General features: G+C 42.7%; 2 protein-coding genes across 4 annotated transcripts in view; one reads left to right on the top strand and one right to left on the bottom strand.

Annotated features, from left to right (window-relative positions):
• The window catches only part of LOC135466325 (battenin-like), a 29093-nt gene extending 13051 nt beyond the window's left edge, over positions 1–16042 (top strand). Inside the window, exons 9-14 of one of the 3 annotated variants that reach the window (XM_064743754.1) lie at positions 1828–2003; positions 3507–3586; positions 5888–6007; positions 7157–7267; positions 15380–15545; positions 15898–16042. In XM_064743754.1, coding sequence (XP_064599824.1) covers positions 1828–2003; positions 3507–3586; positions 5888–6007; positions 7157–7267; positions 15380–15545; positions 15898–15959 — 715 coding nt within the window. In that variant the 3' untranslated portion in view covers positions 15960–16042. The remainder of the gene's footprint in view (positions 1–1827; positions 2004–3506; positions 3587–5887; positions 6008–7156; positions 7268–15379; positions 15546–15897) is intronic. The other 2 variants (XM_064743755.1, XM_064743756.1) reach the window with 2 other exon arrangements.
• Positions 16043–17882: 1840 nt separating this feature from the next.
• LOC135467594 (galactose-3-O-sulfotransferase 2-like) lies at positions 17883–19264 on the bottom strand. The gene is made up of 2 exons (XM_064745366.1): positions 19242–19264; positions 17883–18858 (listed from the first exon to the last, which is right to left on the bottom strand). The coding sequence occupies exons 1-2, from the start codon at positions 19262–19264 to the stop codon at positions 17904–17906; spliced, it is 978 nt and encodes a 325-aa protein (XP_064601436.1). The 3' UTR covers positions 17883–17903.
• Between the last annotated feature and the right edge of the window lie 1201 nt (positions 19265–20465).

Here is a 20465-nt window from a genome sequence, read left to right as displayed (position 1 = left end):
ATGTGTGGAAGGTTAATTTTGTGGGTGTTTTCCTTGGATGTTGTGGGTGTTGTCCCTGGATGTTGTACCTAGATTTTGTCCCTGGATGTTGTGGATGTTGCCCCTGGATGTTGTGGGTGTTGCCCCTGGATCTTGTGGATGTTGCCCCTATGTTGTGGGTGTTATCCTTGGATGTTGTGGGTGTTGCCCCTGGATCTTGTGGATGTTGCCCCTGGGTGTTGTGGATGTTGCCCCTGGGTGTTGTGGGTGTTATCCCTGGATGTTGTGGGTGTTGCCCCTGGATCTTGTGGATGTTGCCCCTGGGTGTTGTGGATGTTGCCCCTGGGTGTTGTGGGTGTTATCCCTGGATGTTGTGGGTGTGTCCTGGGATCTTGTGGATGTTGTCCCAGGATGTTGTCCCTGGATGTTGTCTCTGAATGTTGTGGATGTTGCCCCTGGATGTTGTGCGTGTTGTCCCAGGATGTTGTGGGTATTGTCCCTGAATGTTTTGGGTGTTGTCCGTGGATGTTTTGAGTATTGTTCCTGGATGTGTGGGTGTTGTACCTGAATGTTTTGGGTGTTGTCCGTGGATGTTTTGAGTATTGTTCCTGGATGTTGTGGGTGTTGTACCTGGATGTTGTGGGTGTTGTCCCTGGATGTTGTGGATGTTGCCCCTTGGTGTTGTGGGTGTTGCCCCTTGGTGTTGTGGATGTTGCCCCTGGGTGTTGTGGGTGTTATCTCTGGATGTTGTGGGTGTGTCCTGGGATCTTGTGGATGTTGTCCCAGGATGTTGTCCCTGGATGTTGTGGGTGTTGTACCTGGATGTTGTCTCTGAATGTTGTGGATGTTGCCCCTGGATGTTGTGCGTGTTGTCCCAGGATGTTGTGGGTATTGTCCCTGAATGTTTTGGGTGTTGTCCGTGGATGTTTTGAGTATTGTTCCTGGATGTGTGGGTGTTGTACCTGGATGTTGTGGGTGTTGTCCCTGGATGTTGTGGATGTTGCCCCTGGGTGTTGTGGGTGTTGGCCCTGTTACAAGCTGGAGAATACAGTTATTCAGCATTCCTTCATTTATTATAAGTATTTACCTTGTTTGTGGACAATGGCCTGTGGATGGCCTTCCTGTTGACAACCCAGTATTTACCTTGTCTGTGCACAGGATGGCTTTCCTGTTGACAACCCCGTATTTACTATGTCTCTGAACAGGATGGCTTTCCTGTTGACAACCCTGTATTTACCTTGTTTGTGCACAGACAAGCCTTCGTGTTGACAACTCCGCATTTGGCCTTCCTGTTTACAACCCCTTATTTACCATGTTTGTGGACAGGATGGCCTTCCTGTTGACAACCCTTATTTACCGTGTTTGTGGACAGGATGGCCTTCCTGTTGACAACCCCTTATTGACCGTGTTTGTGCACAGGATGGCTTTCCTGTTGACAACCCTGTATTTACCTTGTTTGTGGACAGGATGGCTTTCCTGTTGACAACCCTGTATTTACCTTGTTTGTGCACAGACAGGCCTTCGTGTTGACAACTCCGCATTTGCTTTGTTTGCGCACAGGATGGCTTTCTCGTTGGCGCCCTCGCATTTGCCTTGTTTGCACACAGGAATGCCTTTCTGTTGACGACCCCACATTTACATGTAACTTACCTGTGCACAGAATGGCCTTCCTATTGAAAAGCCCGCATTTACCTTGTTTGTGCACAGGATGGTCTTCCTGTTGACAACCCCGTATTTACCTTGTTTGTGCACAGGTTGGCCTTCCTGTTGACAACCCTTTATTTACTTTGTCTGTGCACAGGATGGCTTTCCTGTTGACAACTCTGTATTTACCTTGTCTGTGCACAGGATGGCCTTCCTGTTGACGACCCCTGTGGTGCTGATTTATTGGCTGGCTTACTTTGTGGTCATCCATGAGCCTGGTTACTCACCTGACCTGTTCAGTCGGACCAACATCAACGTGCAGCATGCCCAGGTGGAGGACTCAGAGGATGCCCCCTTACTGGCTGGACAGATTCCCACAAGTAGGAACTCATGCAGAACAGACTATCATTCTTGTGATTTCAAAATGCTGGCTGTAACGGGGATGTAGTTTGTGTTCTTTACAGATGGCATAGTGTTGTAACATAGATGGTTGGGGACGTATGTGGTGGTGTTCACAGATGGCGTAGTGTTGTAACATAGGTAATTGGTGATGTATTTGGTTTCGTTTATAGATGGCATAGTCTTTTAAATACATATAGGTGATTGGTGATGTAGCTAGTGTAATTCTTAGACAGCATAATGTTGTAAGATATGTCAGTGGGGATATATTTGGTGTCATTTAAAGATGGCATAGTGCTGTAAGATAGGTGAATGGGGATGTAGCAACAGTAGAGTGTTGTTCACAAATTGTTACATGTACATGTAGGTGATAGGGGATGTAAATTGGTGGTGTTCACAGATGGCACAGAATTGTAAGGTAAGTGATTGGTGATGTATTTGGTGGTGTTCACAGATGTCACAGAATTGTAAGGTAAGTAATTGGTGATGTATTTGATGGTGTTCACAGATGTCACAGAATTGTAAGGTAAGTGATTGGGGATGTATTTGATGGTGTTCACAGATGGCACAGAGTTGTAAGATAAAGTGATTGGGGATGTATTTGGTGGTGTTCACATATGGCACAGATTTGTAAGATAAAGTGATTGGGGATGTATTTGATGGTGTTCACATATGGCACAGACTTGTAAGATAAGTGATTGGGGATGTATTTGGTGGTGTTCACAGATGGCACAGAATTGTAAGATAAGTGATTGAGGATGTATTTGATGGTGTTCACAGATGGCACAGAGTTGTAAGATAAGTGATTGGGGATGTATTTGGTGGTGTTCACATATGGCATAGAGTTGTAAGACAAAGTGATTGGGGATGTATTTGATGGTGTTCACATATGGCACAGACTTGTAAGATAAGTGATTGGGGATGTATTTGGTGGTGTTCACATATGGCATAGACTTGTAAGATAAGTGATTGGGGATATATTTGGTTGTATTCACAGATGGCACAGAATTGTAAGGTAAGTGATTGGGGATGTATTTGGTGGTGTTCACAGATGTCACAGAATTGTAAGGTAAGTGATTGGGGATGTATTTGGTGGTGTTCACAGATGTCACAGAATTGTAAGGTAAGTGATTGGGGATGTATTTGATGGTGTTCACAGATGGCACAGAATTGTAAGATGAAAGATTGGGGATGTATTTGGTGGTGTTCACATATGGCACAGACTTGTAAGATAAAGTGATTGGGGATGTATTTGATGGTGTTCACATATGGCACAGACTTGTAAGATAAGTGATTGGGGATGTATTTGGTGGTGTTCACAGATGGCACAGAATTGTAAGATAAGTGATTGAGGATGTATTTGGTGGTGTTCACATATGGCGGAGAGTTGTAAGATAAGTGATTGGGGATGTATTTGGTGGTGTTCACATATGGCACATACTTGTAAGATAAGTGATTGGGGATGTATTTGGTGGTGTTTACAGATGACTCAGAGGTGATAGAGGAGAGCAGATGTCACAGATATATCAGGTGTTTAAAACTTATTCTTTGGCTTGCCTTAAATGTAAGTACACCATTTTCAATTTTTTGAAATATTTAAAAAATGAGTTATTTAGGTATAGCCATTATGGTTTTAGAGAAAGGTCAAAAATCAACTTCAATATAAGTGCCTGAGCAAAGTTATTTTTCTTGTTGTAATTCCAGTTTTTGTATCATGGTTAAAGCAATAGTTTCATTAGAAATGTCTCAACTCCTTTGTAAAAACTGGAGAAAGCAGGAGGTACTACATGTAATTGTTTGGGACATTGGATAGTTTGTGGGTGTATTGTACTGGACACTGTAGTTTGCGAGTGTGTTGTACAGGGCAGGTCCGTAGGTGAGTGTATTGTACAGGACAGGTCTACTGGTGAGTGTATTGTGCAGCACACAGGGATGTTGGTGGTTGTATTGTACAGGACACAGGGCTGTTGGTGGGTGTATTGTACAGGTAACAGATCTGTTTGTGGGTGTATTGTACAGGACAGGTGTGTGGGTGAGTGTATTGTACAGGACAGATCTGTTGGTGGGTGTATTGTTGAGGACACAGGGCTGTTGGTGGGTGTATTGTATAAGACAGGTGTGTTAGTGGATTATTGTACAGGACAGGTCTATTGGTGAGTGCATTGTTGAGGACACAGGTCTGTTGGTGAGTGTATTATTGAGGACACAGGTCTATGGGTGAGTGTATTGTTGAGGACACAGGTCTGCTGGTGGTTGTAATGTACAGGACATAGGACTGTTGGTGGGTGTATTGTGCAGGAGACAGATCTGTTGGTGGGTGTATTGTTGAGTACACAGGGCTGCTGGTGGGTGTGTTGTTGAGGACACAGGTCTGTTGGTGGGTGTATTGTTGAGGACACAGGTCTGTTGGTGAGTGTATTGTTGAGGACACAGGCCTATTGGTGAGTGTATTGTTGAGGACACAGGCCTGTTGATGAGTGTATTACTGGGGACACAGGTCTATTGGTGAGTGTATTGTTGAGGACACAGGTCTGTTAGTGGGTGTATTGACCAAAACAGATCAGTGGATGAGGACACAGGTCTGTTGGTGAGTGTATTGTTGTTGACACAGGTCTGTTGGTGAGTGTATTGTTGAGGACACAGGCTTGTTGGTGAGTGTATTGTTGGGAACACAGGTCTATTGGTGAGTGTATTGTTGAGGACACCGGCCTGTTGGTGAGTGTATTGTTGGGGACACAGGTCTGTTTGTGAGTGTATTGTTGAGGACACAGGTCTGTTAGTGGGTGTATTGACCAGAACCGATCAGTGGATTGTATTGTTGGGGACACAGGTTTGTTGGTGAGTGTATTGTTGAGGACACAGGTCTGTTGGTGAGTGAATTGTTGAGGACACAGGTCTGTTGGTTGGTGTATTGTTGAGGACACAGGCTTGTTGGTGAGTGTATTTTTGAGGAAACAGGTCTGTTGGTGAGTGTATTGTTGAGGAGATAGGTCTGTTTGTGCATGTATTGTTGAAGACACAGGCTTGTTGGTGAGTCTATTTTTGAGGACACTGGCTTGTTGGTGAGTTTATTGTTGAGGACACAGGCTTGTTGGTGAGTGTAATGTTGAGGACACAGGTCTGTTGGGGAATGAATTGCTGGGGACACAGGCGTGTTGGTGAGTGTATTGTTGAGGACACAGGCCTGTTGGTGAGTGTATTGTTGAGGACACAGATCTGTTGGTGAGTGTATTGTTGAGGACACAGGTCTGCTGGTGGGTGTGTTGTTGAGGACACAGGTCTGTTGGTGGGTGTATTGTTGAGGACACAGGTCTGTTGGTGAGTGTATTGTTGTTGACACAGGTCTATTGGTGAATGAATTGTTGGGGACACAGGCTTGTTGGTGAGTGTATTGTTGAGGACACAGGCGTGTTGGTATGTGTATTGTTGAGGACACAGGCCTGTTGGTACGTGTATTGCTGAGGACACCGGCCTGTTGGTAAGTGTATTGTTGAGGACACCGGCCTGTTGGTAAGTGTATTGTTGAGGACACAGGTCTGTTGGTAAGTGTATTGTTGAGGACACCGGCCTGTTGGTGAGTGTATTGTTGAGGACACAGGTCTGTTTGTGTGTGTATTGTTGAGGGCACAGGTCTGTTGGTGTGTGTATTGTTGAGGACACAGGTCTGTTGGTGTGTGTATTGTTGAGGACACAGGTCTGTTGGTGAGTGTATTCTGTTTAATTTGTATTGCTCATTGTCATGCCTTTCATTGTTAATTAGATGGTAGCTTTGCAGTTTATGTTCTAAACACATGCCCAAGTGTCCGAAGAACCACTGAATCAAATATGCATGTGGCTGTATTGATTGGCTGTTCTTTCTTGATAGATGTCTGCAGTGTATCTGTTTGAGTATGTAGCCAGAGCATGCGCTGCCAAAGTCAGACCTCCACAGGAGTACAATCATGGCTGTCCAGAACTTTATGCTGCTCTACAGTTCTGCTATCAGGTATGTGATACATATACAGTGTATCTGTTTGAGTATGTGACCAGAGAGTGTGCTGCCTAAGTCAGACCACCGCAGGAGTACAATCATGACTGTCCAGAACTTTATGTTGCTCTACAGTTCTGCTATCAGGTATGTGATACAAATACAGTGTATCTGTTTGAGTATGTAGCCAGAGTGTGTGCTGCCAAAGTCAGAGCTCTGCAGGAGTACAACCATGACTGTCCAGAACTTTATGCTGCTCTACATTTCTGCTATCAGGTATGTGATACATATACAGTGTATCTGTTTGAGTATGTGACCAGAGCGTGTGCTGCCTAAGTCAGACCTCCGCAGGAGTACAATCATGACTGTCCAGAACTTTATGCTGCTCTACAGTTCTGCTATCAGGTATGTGATACATATACAGTGTATCTGTTTGAGTATGTAACCAGAGTGTGTGCTGCCTAAGTCAGACCTCCGCAGGAGTACAATCATGGCTGTCCAGAACTTTATGTTGCTCTACAGTTCTGCTATCAGGTATGTGATACATATACAGTGTATCTGTTTGAGTATGTGACCAGAGTGTGTGCTGCCTAAGTCAGACCTCCGCAGGAGTACAATCATGACTGTCCAGAACTTTATGCTGCTCTACAGTTCTGCTATCAGGTATGTGATACATATACAGTGTATCTGTTTGAGTATGTGACCAGAGCGTGTGCTGCCTAAGTCAGAGCTCTGCAGGAGTACAATCATGGCTGTCCAGAACTTTATACTGCTCTACAGTTCTGCTATCAGGTATGTGATACATATACAGCGTATCTGTTTGAGTATGTGACCAGAGTGTGTGCTGCCTAAGTCAGAGCTCCGCAGGAGTACAATCATGACTGTCCAGAACTTTATGCTGGTTAGTGCGCCAGCGCAGCGTAATGACCCAAAAGCCTCTCACCAATGCAGTCGCTGTGAGCTCAAGTCCAGCTCATTCTGGCTTCCTCTCTGGCCGTATATGAGAAGGTGTGCCAACAACCTGCGGATGGTCGTGGGTTTTTGCCGGGCTCTGCCTGGTTTTCTCCCACCATAATGCTGGCCGCCGTCGTATAAGTGAAATATTCTTGAGTACAGCATAAAACACCAATCAGATAAATCAATAAATTTGTTTTGTTATGACTTTAGGCTGGAGTTTTTGTGTCTCGGTCCTCAGTGCAGCTGGTTCAGATTCGCAGAGTAGATGTCCTCTCAGCACTGCAATTAATCAACATGGTTGTGTGGATCACGGATGTCCATGTGAGTGCACAGAGCTATCTTCTCTTGTCTCTCCATAGTAGTGGTCATGGTTGTGTGGATGAGAGATGTCCATGTGAGTGCGCAGAGCTCTCTTCTCTTGTCTCACCATATTAGTGGTCATGGTTGTGTGGATCACAGATGTCCATGTGAGTGCACAGGGCTCTCTTCTCTTGTCTCACCATATTAGTGACCATGGTTGTGTGGATCAGGGATGTTCAAATGAGTGCACAGAGCTATCTTCTCTTGTCTCACGATATTAGTGACCATGGTTGCGTGGATCACAGATGTCCATGTGAGTGCACAGAGCTATCTTCTCTTGTCTCTCCATAGTAGTGGTCATGGTTGTGTGGATGAGAGATGTCCATGTGAGTGCGCAGAGCTCTCTTCTCTTGTCTCACCATATTAGTGACCATGGTTGTGTGGATCACAGATGTCCATGTGAGTGCACAGGGCTCTCTTCTCTTATCTCACCATATTAGTGACCATGGTTGTGTGGATCACAGATGTTCATGTGAGTGCACAGGGCTAGCTTGTCTTGTCTCACGATATTAGTGACCATGGTTGTGTGGATCACAGATGTCCATGTGAGTGTACAGGGCTCTCTTCTCTTGTCTCACGATATTAGTGACCATGGTTGTGTGGATCACTGATGTCCATATGAGTGTACAGGGCTCTCTTCTCTTATCTCACCATATTAGTGACCATGGTTGTGTGGATCACAGATGTTCATGTGAGTGCACAGGGCTAGCTTGTCTTGTCTCACGATATTAGTGACCATGGTTGTGTGGATCAGGGATGTTCATGTGAGTGCACAGGGCTCTCTTCTCTTGTCTCACGATATTAGTGACCATGGTTGTGTGGATCACAGATGTCCATGTGAGTGCACCGGGCTCTCTTCTCTTGTCTCATCATATTAGTGACCATGGTTGTGTGGATTACGAATGTCCATGTGAGTGCACAGGGCTTTCTTCTTTTGTCTCACCATATTAGTGACCATGGTTGTGTGGATCACAGATGTCCATGTGAGTTCACAGGGCTCTCTTCTCTTGTCTCATCATATTTGTGACCATGGTTGTGTGGATCACAGATGTCCATGTGAGTGTATAGGGCTCTCTTCTCTTGTCTCATCATATTAGTGACCATGGTTGTGTGGATCACGGCTGTCCATGTGAGTGCACAGGGCTAGCTTGTCTTGTCTCACGATATTAGTGACCATGGTTGTGTGGATCAGGGATGTTCATGTGAGTGTATAGGGCTCTCTTCTCTTGTCTCATCATATTAGTGACCATGGTTGTGTGGATCACAGATGTTCATGTGAGTGCACAGGGCTCTCTTCTCTTGTCTCACCATATTAGTGAGCATGGTTGTGTGGATCACAGATGTCCATGTGAGTGCACAGGGCTCTCTTCTCTTATCTCACCATATTAGTGACCATGGTTGTGTGGATCACAGATGTTCATGTGAGTGCACAGGGCTCTCTTGTCTCATCATATTAGTGACCATGGTTGTGTGGATTACGAATGTCCATGTGAGTGCACAGAGCTCTCTTCTCTTGTCTCACCATATTAGTGACCATGGTTGTGTGGATCACAGATGTCCATGTGAGTGCACAGAGCTCTCTTCTCTTGTCTCATCATATTTGTGACCATGGTTGTGTGGATCACGGATGTCCATGTGAGTGCACACGGCTCTCTTCTCTTGCCTCACCCCCCGTGGGGTTTCCGGGGTGATAAGAATAGGACCTCAGCCCTCTAGGCAAGCTTGTCGTAAAAGTCGACTAACCTAGAGCTCTCCTGTGTGAGCCCGGTGAATATAATAGGCTCACATCTTCTCGGTTGTGTGAGAGGCAACCGGGAAGCGACCTGTTTGCCGTGGGTTGCGACCCGTAATCTCCGAGGACGGGATCCTGTGGCTGAGGGTGTGTTGGTCTTGCGAGATCCTCAAGCCCAACACGTCACTTTGGCCCTTACTTGGAGAGAGACGGGAGGTCGGATGGGCCCGGTCCGATCAATCGGCTGGTCATGTCTAGCCCTACACTTGATCCCGTTTGTTATTCTTTGTCTTACCGAGATGTCAAGTTGGCTCTTCTTCAACAGCACTTCCTTTGGGGTCAATGCAGAAGGCGGTGGCTAATGGGTCAATCGAGTAGATTGAATTTAACCTTTTGGTATAACTCAATCTGTTCGAGTATACCTTGCGTGGATTCCCTGTTTTTATTCTCTGCTGGTCATCCGCAGAGGTAGATTCGCCCTTGTTGGCACTCCGTGGTGGGTGGGGGACACGCAGGGTGAAATTAAATAAAATATAACATGGCTTCTTCTGAAATTACAACAGTCGTTGCTAAGAAAAGAAAAAATGAAGTTCCATTAGATATTGAAAGAGAAAATACCTTCTTAGTAATATCTAATAAAAATGAAGGCAAAATGAAAATAAATCCATTTGTACTTAAAAAAAAAACGTTAGAAAGTTATGCTGGAACTCTGAAACAAGTCAAAGAAATGAAATCTGGGAACATTTTGTTGGAAGTTTCCAGAAAACAACAATATATAAATTTACTAAAAATTCAAAATATAGGAGAGCAGCCTGTTTCTGTTTCTCCACATAATACATTGAACTGCTGTCATGGAATAATTCGTGACAGAGACCAGGACCTTACTGAAATGACAGAGCAAGAAATAACTGAAGAACTTAAACATCAAGGAGTGATTAAGGTCAAACGCTTCATAATAAAAAGAGATGGAAACCTGATAAAAACGAACACTTATATGATAACTTTTAACAGACCTTCCCTTCCGTCATCTACATTTGTCGGACCGTATAGCGTACGAGTGGAGTTGTTTATACCTAACCCCACCCGGTGTGACTCCTGCCATGGCCAAACCGTTGGCAGGAGTCAATGCCGCAACACACTGGTCTGCTTTAGATGTGCGGAAGCAGGACATGAGGGATTTGACTGCACAAAAACAATAAAATGTTTCAATTGTAGCGGAGCCCACATGGCCTCTTCCAAGGACTGCCCTCTTTTCAAAAAAGAAAAAGAAATTATAACCTTAAAATGTAAAAATAATATATCCTATCAGGAAGCGAAGCGTATGGTCTCTGTCACGCATGGCCTTACAACATCTACTTTTGCCAACGTTGTAAGGAAAACCACTGTTTCTGTGGGGGTCCAAACAACTTTTACTTCGCCCATTGACAAAGAACAGCCACAGAAACTCGTCACGAAACCCATAAATAAGACAGCCAGCTCATCATCTCAGACTGATATCAACCCATCTAAAATACCTAATACTTTACCTGAATATCCAGCACTTTCTTTATCTGACCACACTTCATGTGATAATAAATCTAAATCTAATAAACCCGTTGATTCTTCACAGAAAACAACGGGTGACAAAAATAAACCTGAGAAAAATCATAAAAAGGATAAACCTAGTGGCCCCCTGGAGCGTCCCTCTAAGGCCACTAGGGACCCAATCCAAACTTATAATAAGTTTGGATCGTTGGAGGATGTCGATCCTTCAACTTCATGTGCAGACCTGATGGATACATCATCTGCACCTGGGAGATCTCCTAGTAGATCTCCCAAAAAGGGTCGTCCTCGGTCAAGACATAAATCCCCAATACGTCTTCCTCCATAATGGCGATATATGACAAAATTATGCAATGGAATTGTCGAGGCCTTAAGGTAAATTTTATTGAAATAACACAGCTAGTTCAATCTTTAAATCCAGTAGCCCTATGTCTTCAGGAAACTCACCTGAAGACATCTGACAAAAACAAAGTAGCCCTTAAAAATTCTTCATTATATAGTACTTATTCAAATGAAGAAGAGCGAGCTGCAGGCGGCTCCTTGATATTCATTAATAACAGTATTATCCACAGCCCTGTTGCTCTGCATATAGAGCTTCAGACTGTGGCCGTTCGTATTTCACTGTCTAAAACACTTCTTTGTCAGCTTCTCAGTTACATAATCTTACAGAATAATTACCTAAACCGTTTATTATAATGGGAGATTTTAATTCCCATAACCCTCTATGGGGCAGTAATAACATAAATAATAAGGGCAAGATAGTCGAAGACTTCTTATGTAAGGAAGAACTGTGTTATTTCAATGATGGTTCTAATACCTATTTACATCCGGGTAATGGCACTTATTCTGCTATCGATCTCACTATCACAGATCCATCACTTCTCCCAGATTTTCCTTGGAAGGTACATGACGATCTTTGTGGCAGTGACCATTTTCCTATTATCCTAGAGCATATCACTTCTAATTCTTTAGAACGTGTAGCTAGGTGGAAATTCGATAAAGCAAATTGGATCGCATTTGAGATGTTCTGCGAGGCTGATATCTTTTCAGAGACTCTCAATGCAACAAATGATCCTATATTAAAATTTAACGAGCTTGTATTACGAGCTGCCGATAGAACTATCCCTAAAACCTCGACAAATCCAAAATCCAAAAGCAAACCCTGGTATGATAAGGACTGTCGCAAAGCCATTAAAGACCGCAAAAAGGCCGAGCGAAATTTTAGTATATGTCCTACTGATAATAACTTAAACCAGGTTCGTATTTTTAGAGCTAAGGCTCGTCGATTACTCAAGTCCAAGAGACGATCTTGTTGGCGGAACTTTGTTTCAGGCATTACGTCAAAAACACCCATGCGTAAGGTCTGGAACATGGTTCAGAAATAATAAAGCAAAAGTTCAGCATTTAAAAGATGGAGATAATATTTTAACTTCTCCACCCGATATAGCAAATAAACTAGCTGAAACAATTTCAAACAAATCTTCTGATGAGAATTACTCTAAAGAATTCCAACGTATTAAAGGAGGAGAAAATTAAATTGCCCTTTTCTTCTAAGAATTTAGAAGATTATAATCATCCTTTTAATATCGAGGAACTTAAAACTGCATTAAAAAGGGCCCACGATACTGCCTGTGGTCCTGATAATGTATATTATAAGTTTCTGAACCATTTACCACCTGAGCCACTGGAGACTCTCCTGGACTTGCTTAATGATATTTGGATAACTGGTAATTTTCCACCATCATGGAGGGAGGCGTGTATTATTCCGGTTCCCAAACCGGGTAAGGATCATACTGATCCAAATAATTACCGTCCCGTAGCTCTTACCAGCTGTGTCTGTAAGACTATGGAACGGATGATTAATGATAGACTTGTTTGGTTTCTTGAAACCAACAAGCTTTTATCTAATATTCAATGCGGTTTTCGGCAAGGTAGATCTACCATGGATCACCTTGTTCGATTCGAAACTTTTATTCGCGATGGCTTCATCAATAATGAACATGTGGTGTCCATATTTTTTGACCTTGAAAAGGCCTACGACGCCACATGGAAATATGGTGTTTTAAAAGATCTCGCTAATATGGGTCTAAAAGGTCGCTTACCTATATTTATATCCCAATTCTTATCTGATCGTCAGTTTAAGGTACGGATGGGTTCCACTCTTTCTGACCCTTATGAGCAGGAAATGGGTGTACCCCAGGGCAGCATTCTATCACCAACTCTGTTCAGCATAAAAATAAATAGCCTAGCAAAAACATTAACATCTGGCACAGGGGGTTCTTTATACGTGGATGATTTCCTTATATGCTACCGAGCTAAGAATATGAATAATATCGAACGTCAGTGGCAGCTTTGTCTCAATAAGATGGAGAAATGGGCAACTGAAAACGGTTTTAGATTTTCAACGTCTAAAACCGTCGGTATGCATTTTTGTAATAAACGGAAACTTCATCTTGACCCTGAGCTTAATGTTTGTGGTGAACAGGTTAAAATTGTTGGAGAAACAAAATTTTTAGGTATAATATTTGATAGTAAGCTATCTTTTATACCTCATATTAAAATGCTTAAAGCTAAATGTTCAAAGGCTCTGGATATAATTAAGGTCGTGTCTAGCACCGATTGGGGTGCTGACCGATCAGTTTTACTTAATTTATATCGTTCTCTGGTGAGGTCTAAATTGGACTATGGATCCATCATTTACGGTTCCGCTAGGAAGTCGTACATTAAAATGTTGGATCCTGTTCATCACCAAGGTTTGAGGCTCAGCCTTGGTGCTTTTAGAACCTCACCAGTAGAAAGTTAATACGTGGAGGCAAATGAGCCTTCTTTATATAACCGACGTATAAAACTTAGCCTTCAATATGCTACAAAGCTTAAAGCACATCCAACAAACCCTGCCTACGACTGTGTTTTCAATCCATTGTATGTAGACAAATATACTAAATGTCCTAACAAGATCCCTTCGTTCGGTCTTCGTATACAGGACCATATTGTGGGAGCTAACATCAAGAAGGAAGATATAGCTCCGGTTTCTTTTCCGGAGTCTCCTCCATGGCTTCTCCCACAACCTAAACTAATATTTGATCTACGTAAATATAATAAATGGAATATAAATTCTCTTATAATTCAGCAAGGTTTTGCTGAAATTAAAGCTAATTATATGGATTATAAATTTATATATACTGACGGGTCGAAGGATGGGGACAGGGTTGCGACTGCGGCTGTCCTGGAGCAGCGGGTCTCTTCCTTTCGTCTTTCATCCTCTTCTTCAATATTCTCTGCTGAGGCCAGAGCTATACTCCTGGCCTTATCATATGTTTCTTCTGGGTGTGCCCAGAGGGCAATGATATGCACTAACTCGTCTTTCTTATTGGCAATACAGAATAATTAATTTAAAAATCCATTGATCCTTCAAATTTTAGCCATACATAGGAAACTAATTAGAAGAGGTAAAAATATTATATTCTGCTGGATACCAAGTCATATTGGTATCCATGGAAACACAGTCGCAGACAGGGAGGCGAAAGCTGCCCCAAATAAACCCATATCTAAGATAAAAATCCCTTATACTGACATAAAGACCAATATTCTTAAATATATTCGTTGCCTTTGGCAGGGTGAATGGAACTTGCAGGTCCATAATAAACTGCATGCTATTCATCCGGTCATTGGCTACAACAATTATACTTGCGAAAAGTCTCGTAGAGACCAAGTAGTTTTAACAAGGTGTCGTGTTGGGCATTCTCGTCTAACGCACAATTTCATACTAGATGGGAGCAGTGCTCCCGAGTGCGTTGGATGCGATGCCCAATATAGCATCAAACATATCTTGGTTGACTGTGTAGACTGCCCACGTTCGGCAGAGATTCTACACGGTCGACTCTACATATGATTTGTTTGACAACATCGCTGGCGATGTTGTCATCAATTATTTGAAGGCCATTGGCCTTTATCATAAGATATAATTTATTAATATATAAATATTTATCACAAGATATAATTTATTAATATATAAATATTTATCTATAATGTTATATATACATTTCTTGATATATTATTTTTAAAATATGAGGGTTTTCGAGTTTTAACTGTTTTTGGTTATTCTAATCTGGTTTTAAACATGTCCAAACATTTGTTTCCATTTTTAATGTTCTCACCACCATATCGGAAACCTCAACCGCCTCGTGTTTCGACCTTCCTCTCGCCACGATATGGCTGAAATACTGCCGATGTGGCGTTAAACCATAATTATTCATTCATTCATTCTCTTGCCTCACCATATTAGTGATCATGGTTGTGTGGATCAGGGATGCCTATGTGAGTGCACAGGGCTCTCTTCTCTTGTCTCACCATATTAGTGACCATGGTTGTGCGGATCAGGGATGCCCATGTGAGTACACAGGGCTCTCTTCTCTTGTCTCACCATATTAGTGACCATGGTTGTGTGGATCAGGGATGCCCATGTGAGTGCACAGGGCTCTCTTCTCTTGTCTCACCATATTAGTGACCATGATTGTGTGGATCACAGATGTCCATGTGAGTGCACAGATCTCTCTTCTCTTGTCTCACCATATTAGTGACCATGGTTGCGTGGATCATAGATGTCCATGTGAGTGCACACAGCTCTCTTCTCTTGTCTTAGCAGATTATCATCTATTTTAAGTGGTATGTAGACATTCCTTATATACTGGCAACTTATTATTCTGACTATACCATATGCAAAAGGGGGTTACACTCCTCATTATTCGTACTGAATGTATATAAAAAGGCGTTACTGACCAATCCTGTTTTTTTTTCAGTACAAGTTCATTCCAGTGTATCTGCTGCCAGCATTGATGATCTATGTGGGACTTTTAGGTGGCGCCTCCTATGTTAATATATTCTATCTGCTTCTAAATGAGGAGAAGTATCCACCCAGGGACAGGGAGCTGTGTGTCAACCTGGCTGCCTTGTTTGTGACACTGGGTAAGGACATGGCACACATCCCAACCCCTTTGCCTCGCTGGCCTAGTGCTAGAATTCGTCTACTGGACCAGGTAGCATGCTTGTTGACTCTAGCTCCCTCTGGATACTGGCTTTCATGCTGGAGATTGGTGAGGTCCTTGTACAGATGCAGTGGTGTTCTCAAAAGCAAAAACTCAACTAGCTGATACTGTTCAAATAAATCTGTTATGAATGAAATTTTACTCCCAACCCGATATCGACATGTTGATTGTACAATTAGTTTTCACTTTCCAACATAAACTTTGGTATCATATGTTATTTTAAACAATCAAAGGTTGTTGTCCTCATCAGTGTCTTGTGCTTCTGTCTGCAGGTATTGCCCTGGGAACAGGCCTGGAGACACTACTGTTCACCACTGTATTAAAATCTGACTGAGATATTGTTACACACAGAGTTTGTCTTGGTGAGATTCGAGTCCAGTGCTATCTGGTGACGTCTTGTCTGTCCATTCTTGAAGGGCATCCAGCTTGCTTGTCATTCTGCTGTTAATGAGGGTCACAAGGTTACAGACCACTTGAGGATGGCCCTATACATGGAATCAGGGTAGTCACTGGAGACTTGCAGTATTTCCCTTGCTATAAAGATGTATAATTAATGACCTGTCTACTTAGCCTCTGTTTTAGTTACCGATATATATAATGACAACACCACAACACACTACAATTTTAATAAACTGCAGACCTAAGAACATGAACTAATGTATTAGTAGTCACCACCATTTCGTAGAATGCTGTTGCTTATTACATGTACTAGGGCTGCTAACTTCTTTGAGTTACATGTACATGTATTTTTCTTATGAATTAATAATTATCATCAGAAAACAATGAAATAAATGACAGACTCAAGTATTTTGTAATATTACTGAAGACCTTTGGAGATGACTGGTGCTATGGTTTGATGAGCAACATGACCTGGTGTTTGGAGTATTCCTGATGGATGCTCTTAGCCTTACAGGTCCCTAGTGGGGACATTTACCCTTGTGTTTGTGTTTGTCTGGAAGATGACAATCTGATCAACAAAACATTGAATCCAGTACAGAATTGCCGTTCCCTGATTTCACTGTGGACCTTTCATGGAGTATGTTTCTTCACGTCTTATTTATATTGACGATTCTGAACGTTTATTGTTTCATTGTGTAGCTATCTGCTGTGTATGTATGCGGCTTCAGGTTGAGTATCTGTTACATTTACATTCCATGTGTTTAGTGATGGCAATTACCAATGCAAGACATTCCATCACATATACTTACCTGTGAATTGCTGTTAATTACCTGCAATACTCTATGGTTTTATTTAAATTATGGTCTTAAATATGCAAAAATGAAAATATTCCCCAACCCAATCCATGCTAGCATGGTTCTTTCAAACAGGTCTTACCTGAATTTTCTCCAATTGTTATTATAGAAACGGATTGTCAAGCCAAATATGTATAAAGAAAATAATGACACTACGTTGATAATACTCAATGGTACACTCCAGATAATGATATAACTTTGTATTTTTATCTTTGGCGCTTGTCTTATTTGACATTTATACTGAAAGAGTTAATAATAAATAGAAATGACTAAATGAGAATTGCATAGTGATATTTGAGTACGTAATATTCCATTGAACATAATTGAGTATGGGTACAGTCATGGTGATAAGCGTGTAGTTCTCGTCCGAATTATGTTATGAATTCCATGGCACTGTGTCTGTAAATATTTATATTCTTAACATTCTATCTACCCATATCCCTGCAAAAGCAGACATTTTCGTTATTTTACCATTACGGTCTCCCGTGACTGAGGGGGTTAGCACGCCAGCGCGGCGCATTGTCACCAGTGCGGTCGTTGTGAGTTCAAGCCAAGTTCATGCTGGCGTCCTCTCAGGCCGTACGGGGGAAGGTCTGTCACCAGCCTGCAGATGGTCGTGGGTTTCCGCCAAGCTCTGCCCGGTTTCCTCCTACTATTATGCTGAACGTCGCCGTATAAGTGAAATATTCTTGAGTGCGATGTAACACCAATAAAATAAATAAATAAATAGTAGTATACTTCAGAATGATGGTGTATTCTGGTTGAAACGTTCTCTAAACATTGTCGTATTGTAGACCCATTCCTCAAACACTGTATAGAGAGGTACTCATAGTAATGATTCTGCTGAGGAAGGCCTGAATTCCTGCCAGTTTTCTCCGTACTGATAAATTCTAGCATGTCTTAGTATTTCAGCTCCGTTTAACTGCAGAACTATACAATCCTGTCGGGGAATCACGGAGCGCTTGTTCCATTTGCTGTCGGGAAGCTCCAGATATTTGGCAGAAGCAGAGGTGTCTTGACAAAAATTACTGACAAGTCGTAATAACGTCTTGAAATGTTCCACTTCCTCTTGCAGTCCTGGTGCCGCTGAAATTTCTTGCTGGAGTTTTTTGTAGAAAAAGTTGTACAAGACAAAGTGTGCCGGCATCATGGCCTTGAGCCTCTCCAACTCTTCCTCTGTACGTTTGTACATGAGGTTTCTTCTTGTTGACATTCCGGATGATATAGATTATGTCCTGTAGCTTCCAACATAGCCGCCGCTTCAACAGCACCAAACTTTCGTCCAGTCTTTCCAAAATCATAATAAAATCGATCTCTTTTGAGATAACTTCGGCGTGAGCCCGCACGAAACTCTCATTGAAGAATTGTTGCCTGGGGACGCCCAACTCGTACGCCATTGAGTTATTGATGTAACGATCACTTCTCAGCAACTCTGGGTTTTTGAGGTAAGCACCAACCTTGTCATCGTGGCCATCATATTGCTTGCTGTAGTAATAATACATGCTAGATTCCAGCTGACCCATAGGTTTGCGGAGAACAGCAATTATAACACTATCTGAAGGAAACAGGCGCTTTATTTCGGATTTCTCGTAAACTGCGTGGTTGCTCAGGATATCGTAGTGATCGGCCCCCGGTGGCACGGGGAGAATGTTTCTCCACGGTTGGGACAGGTGTAAGGATACCGTCACGTCCCTGGCTGGCATCAGAAATGTCAGGTTGCGGGAAATTCCAAACCGGAATAGGATGTTGGCAATAGTACTGCTGCCGGCTTTGTGTACTTTGATGAAAACCACATGACGTTTCTCTTCACCGCAGAACTCCATATGGGGACGTGTGGTGTGATCTTTAGATGGGGAATGATCAGTTTTTCGCCATCTACTTGACTCCGCGATGTCCTCAACGGGCAGGCGAAAGCGGACATAAACGGTTAACACCATTAGGGCTCCTATCACCACCACCAGCAGGCTATTGAGGCTTAGTCTGAAACAGAGACGAGAAAAAGACAGTTTAAAACAGAGAAGCAATAGTCAGATGGAAAAATACCTTGAAGACAAGATATCCTCCTTAAAATTGTTGCACGCGCTGAACTCGAGGCTCTCGTGTCAGAACCATATACTTTCCAAAGAACCCTTGCGGACATTTAAGACAAAATGTGTAATACGGAAACCAAAGACCCCTTTTCGAACGTTTTCCTATGAGAGTTTTTCACAAGACTTTCATCTAGCCGTCTAAGGGCTTTTGTTGGCTTGTACCCCATTGCCACGGGCAAAATTTAATCCGGATCTAAACTGAACCGGTTTAAATCTAATTTGTCAAAATGCGTGCGTTCGCACGACCATATGGCTAAGCCGGTTTTAACCCACTTCAAGCCTTTGTCCGTTAACATGATCACATTTAAACCGGATTAGTAATTGCAACGTCATCCTGACCTCCGCGTATCCGGGGCATTTAATCCCGTTACCGTTCACACAGCACAGATAAACCGACCCAAAATCTGAAACTGGCTTACAGCAACGTCGCTAGCAGGGGCAAATAAACCGGATAAAATGCCCCCTCTTGCAATTCAAAAGCCACTTTCTGATTTAAACCAGCTTAACTCTAGGCGGCCCCTGGTACTCACCTAAAAGACCTATAGGGTTATTAGTTTCTCTGCGTTAGCTCCCCATCCTCGGTGGCCTAATGGTTAGAGCGTCAGTTCGTTCGGGTCATACCAAAGACTTTAAAAGTGATATTTGTTGCTGCCTCGCTTGTCGCTCAACACTGAAAGGTTAGGGCAAGGAAACGACTGCTTGGCCCGATGTCAGTACAGGTATAATGTAACTGGGTAGAGTGTCATGTCTGGTGTCGTCGACATTATACTTCAATATACCTAATGACTCCTACACATACATATGCATGCACTGGTATCGTGACTGATGAACGTAATCTATTAATATTGATACCATATATGGTACTGCACGTACAATTTTAACAATATGTATTTACTCCCAGGGGATCGGTCAATTAACCACTAGGGGATCAGCCAGTTGGCCTTTAGGGGATCAACCATTTGGCCACTAGGGGATCACCCATTTGGCGTCTAGGGGATCAGCCAGTTGGCCACTAGGGGATCAGCCAATTGACCTGTGTTTCTGTATCTCTTAGACGTGCAAGACCTCATCGGGATGATGAATAAATTGAAGTTTCTGTCCTCAAAACCTTGGCTTTCCGCTATTTGGTTTGACATTCTTGGGCAAGGCGTTCCGTTCTCACACAAGACACAACAGCAGCGGTTTCAGCCAAGTTGTACAGTTGTTGTCATCATTAGGACTTTCATGTTATGAAAGACAAAAGCCTTATTTAATCATCCTACATGCGTGAGAGAAGGTTAAGAAACACCATCTTAGCAGGTGTTACTCTGAACTGTCAAGATGAAACATTAGTTTACACTTTCACTGAGCATTTTATATAAATGAGCTGGTCTTTTTGACTGAAGGCGTAAATATGACACTTCTTGATTAGAATTAATTTACAAACTAATTAATGACGAATTTTGTCACACAAACATGCTCCAAAAATTTCCCCCCTATTTTCAGCTCTGTGATGAA

This window comes from Liolophura sinensis, chromosome 6, assembly GCF_032854445.1.
Source record: "Liolophura sinensis isolate JHLJ2023 chromosome 6, CUHK_Ljap_v2, whole genome shotgun sequence".
Classification (NCBI taxonomy): Eukaryota; Metazoa; Mollusca; class Polyplacophora; order Chitonida; family Chitonidae; genus Liolophura; species Liolophura sinensis.
Note: the sequence above shows the minus strand (reverse complement) of the source record. Positions and strands in the feature narration are given on the sequence as shown.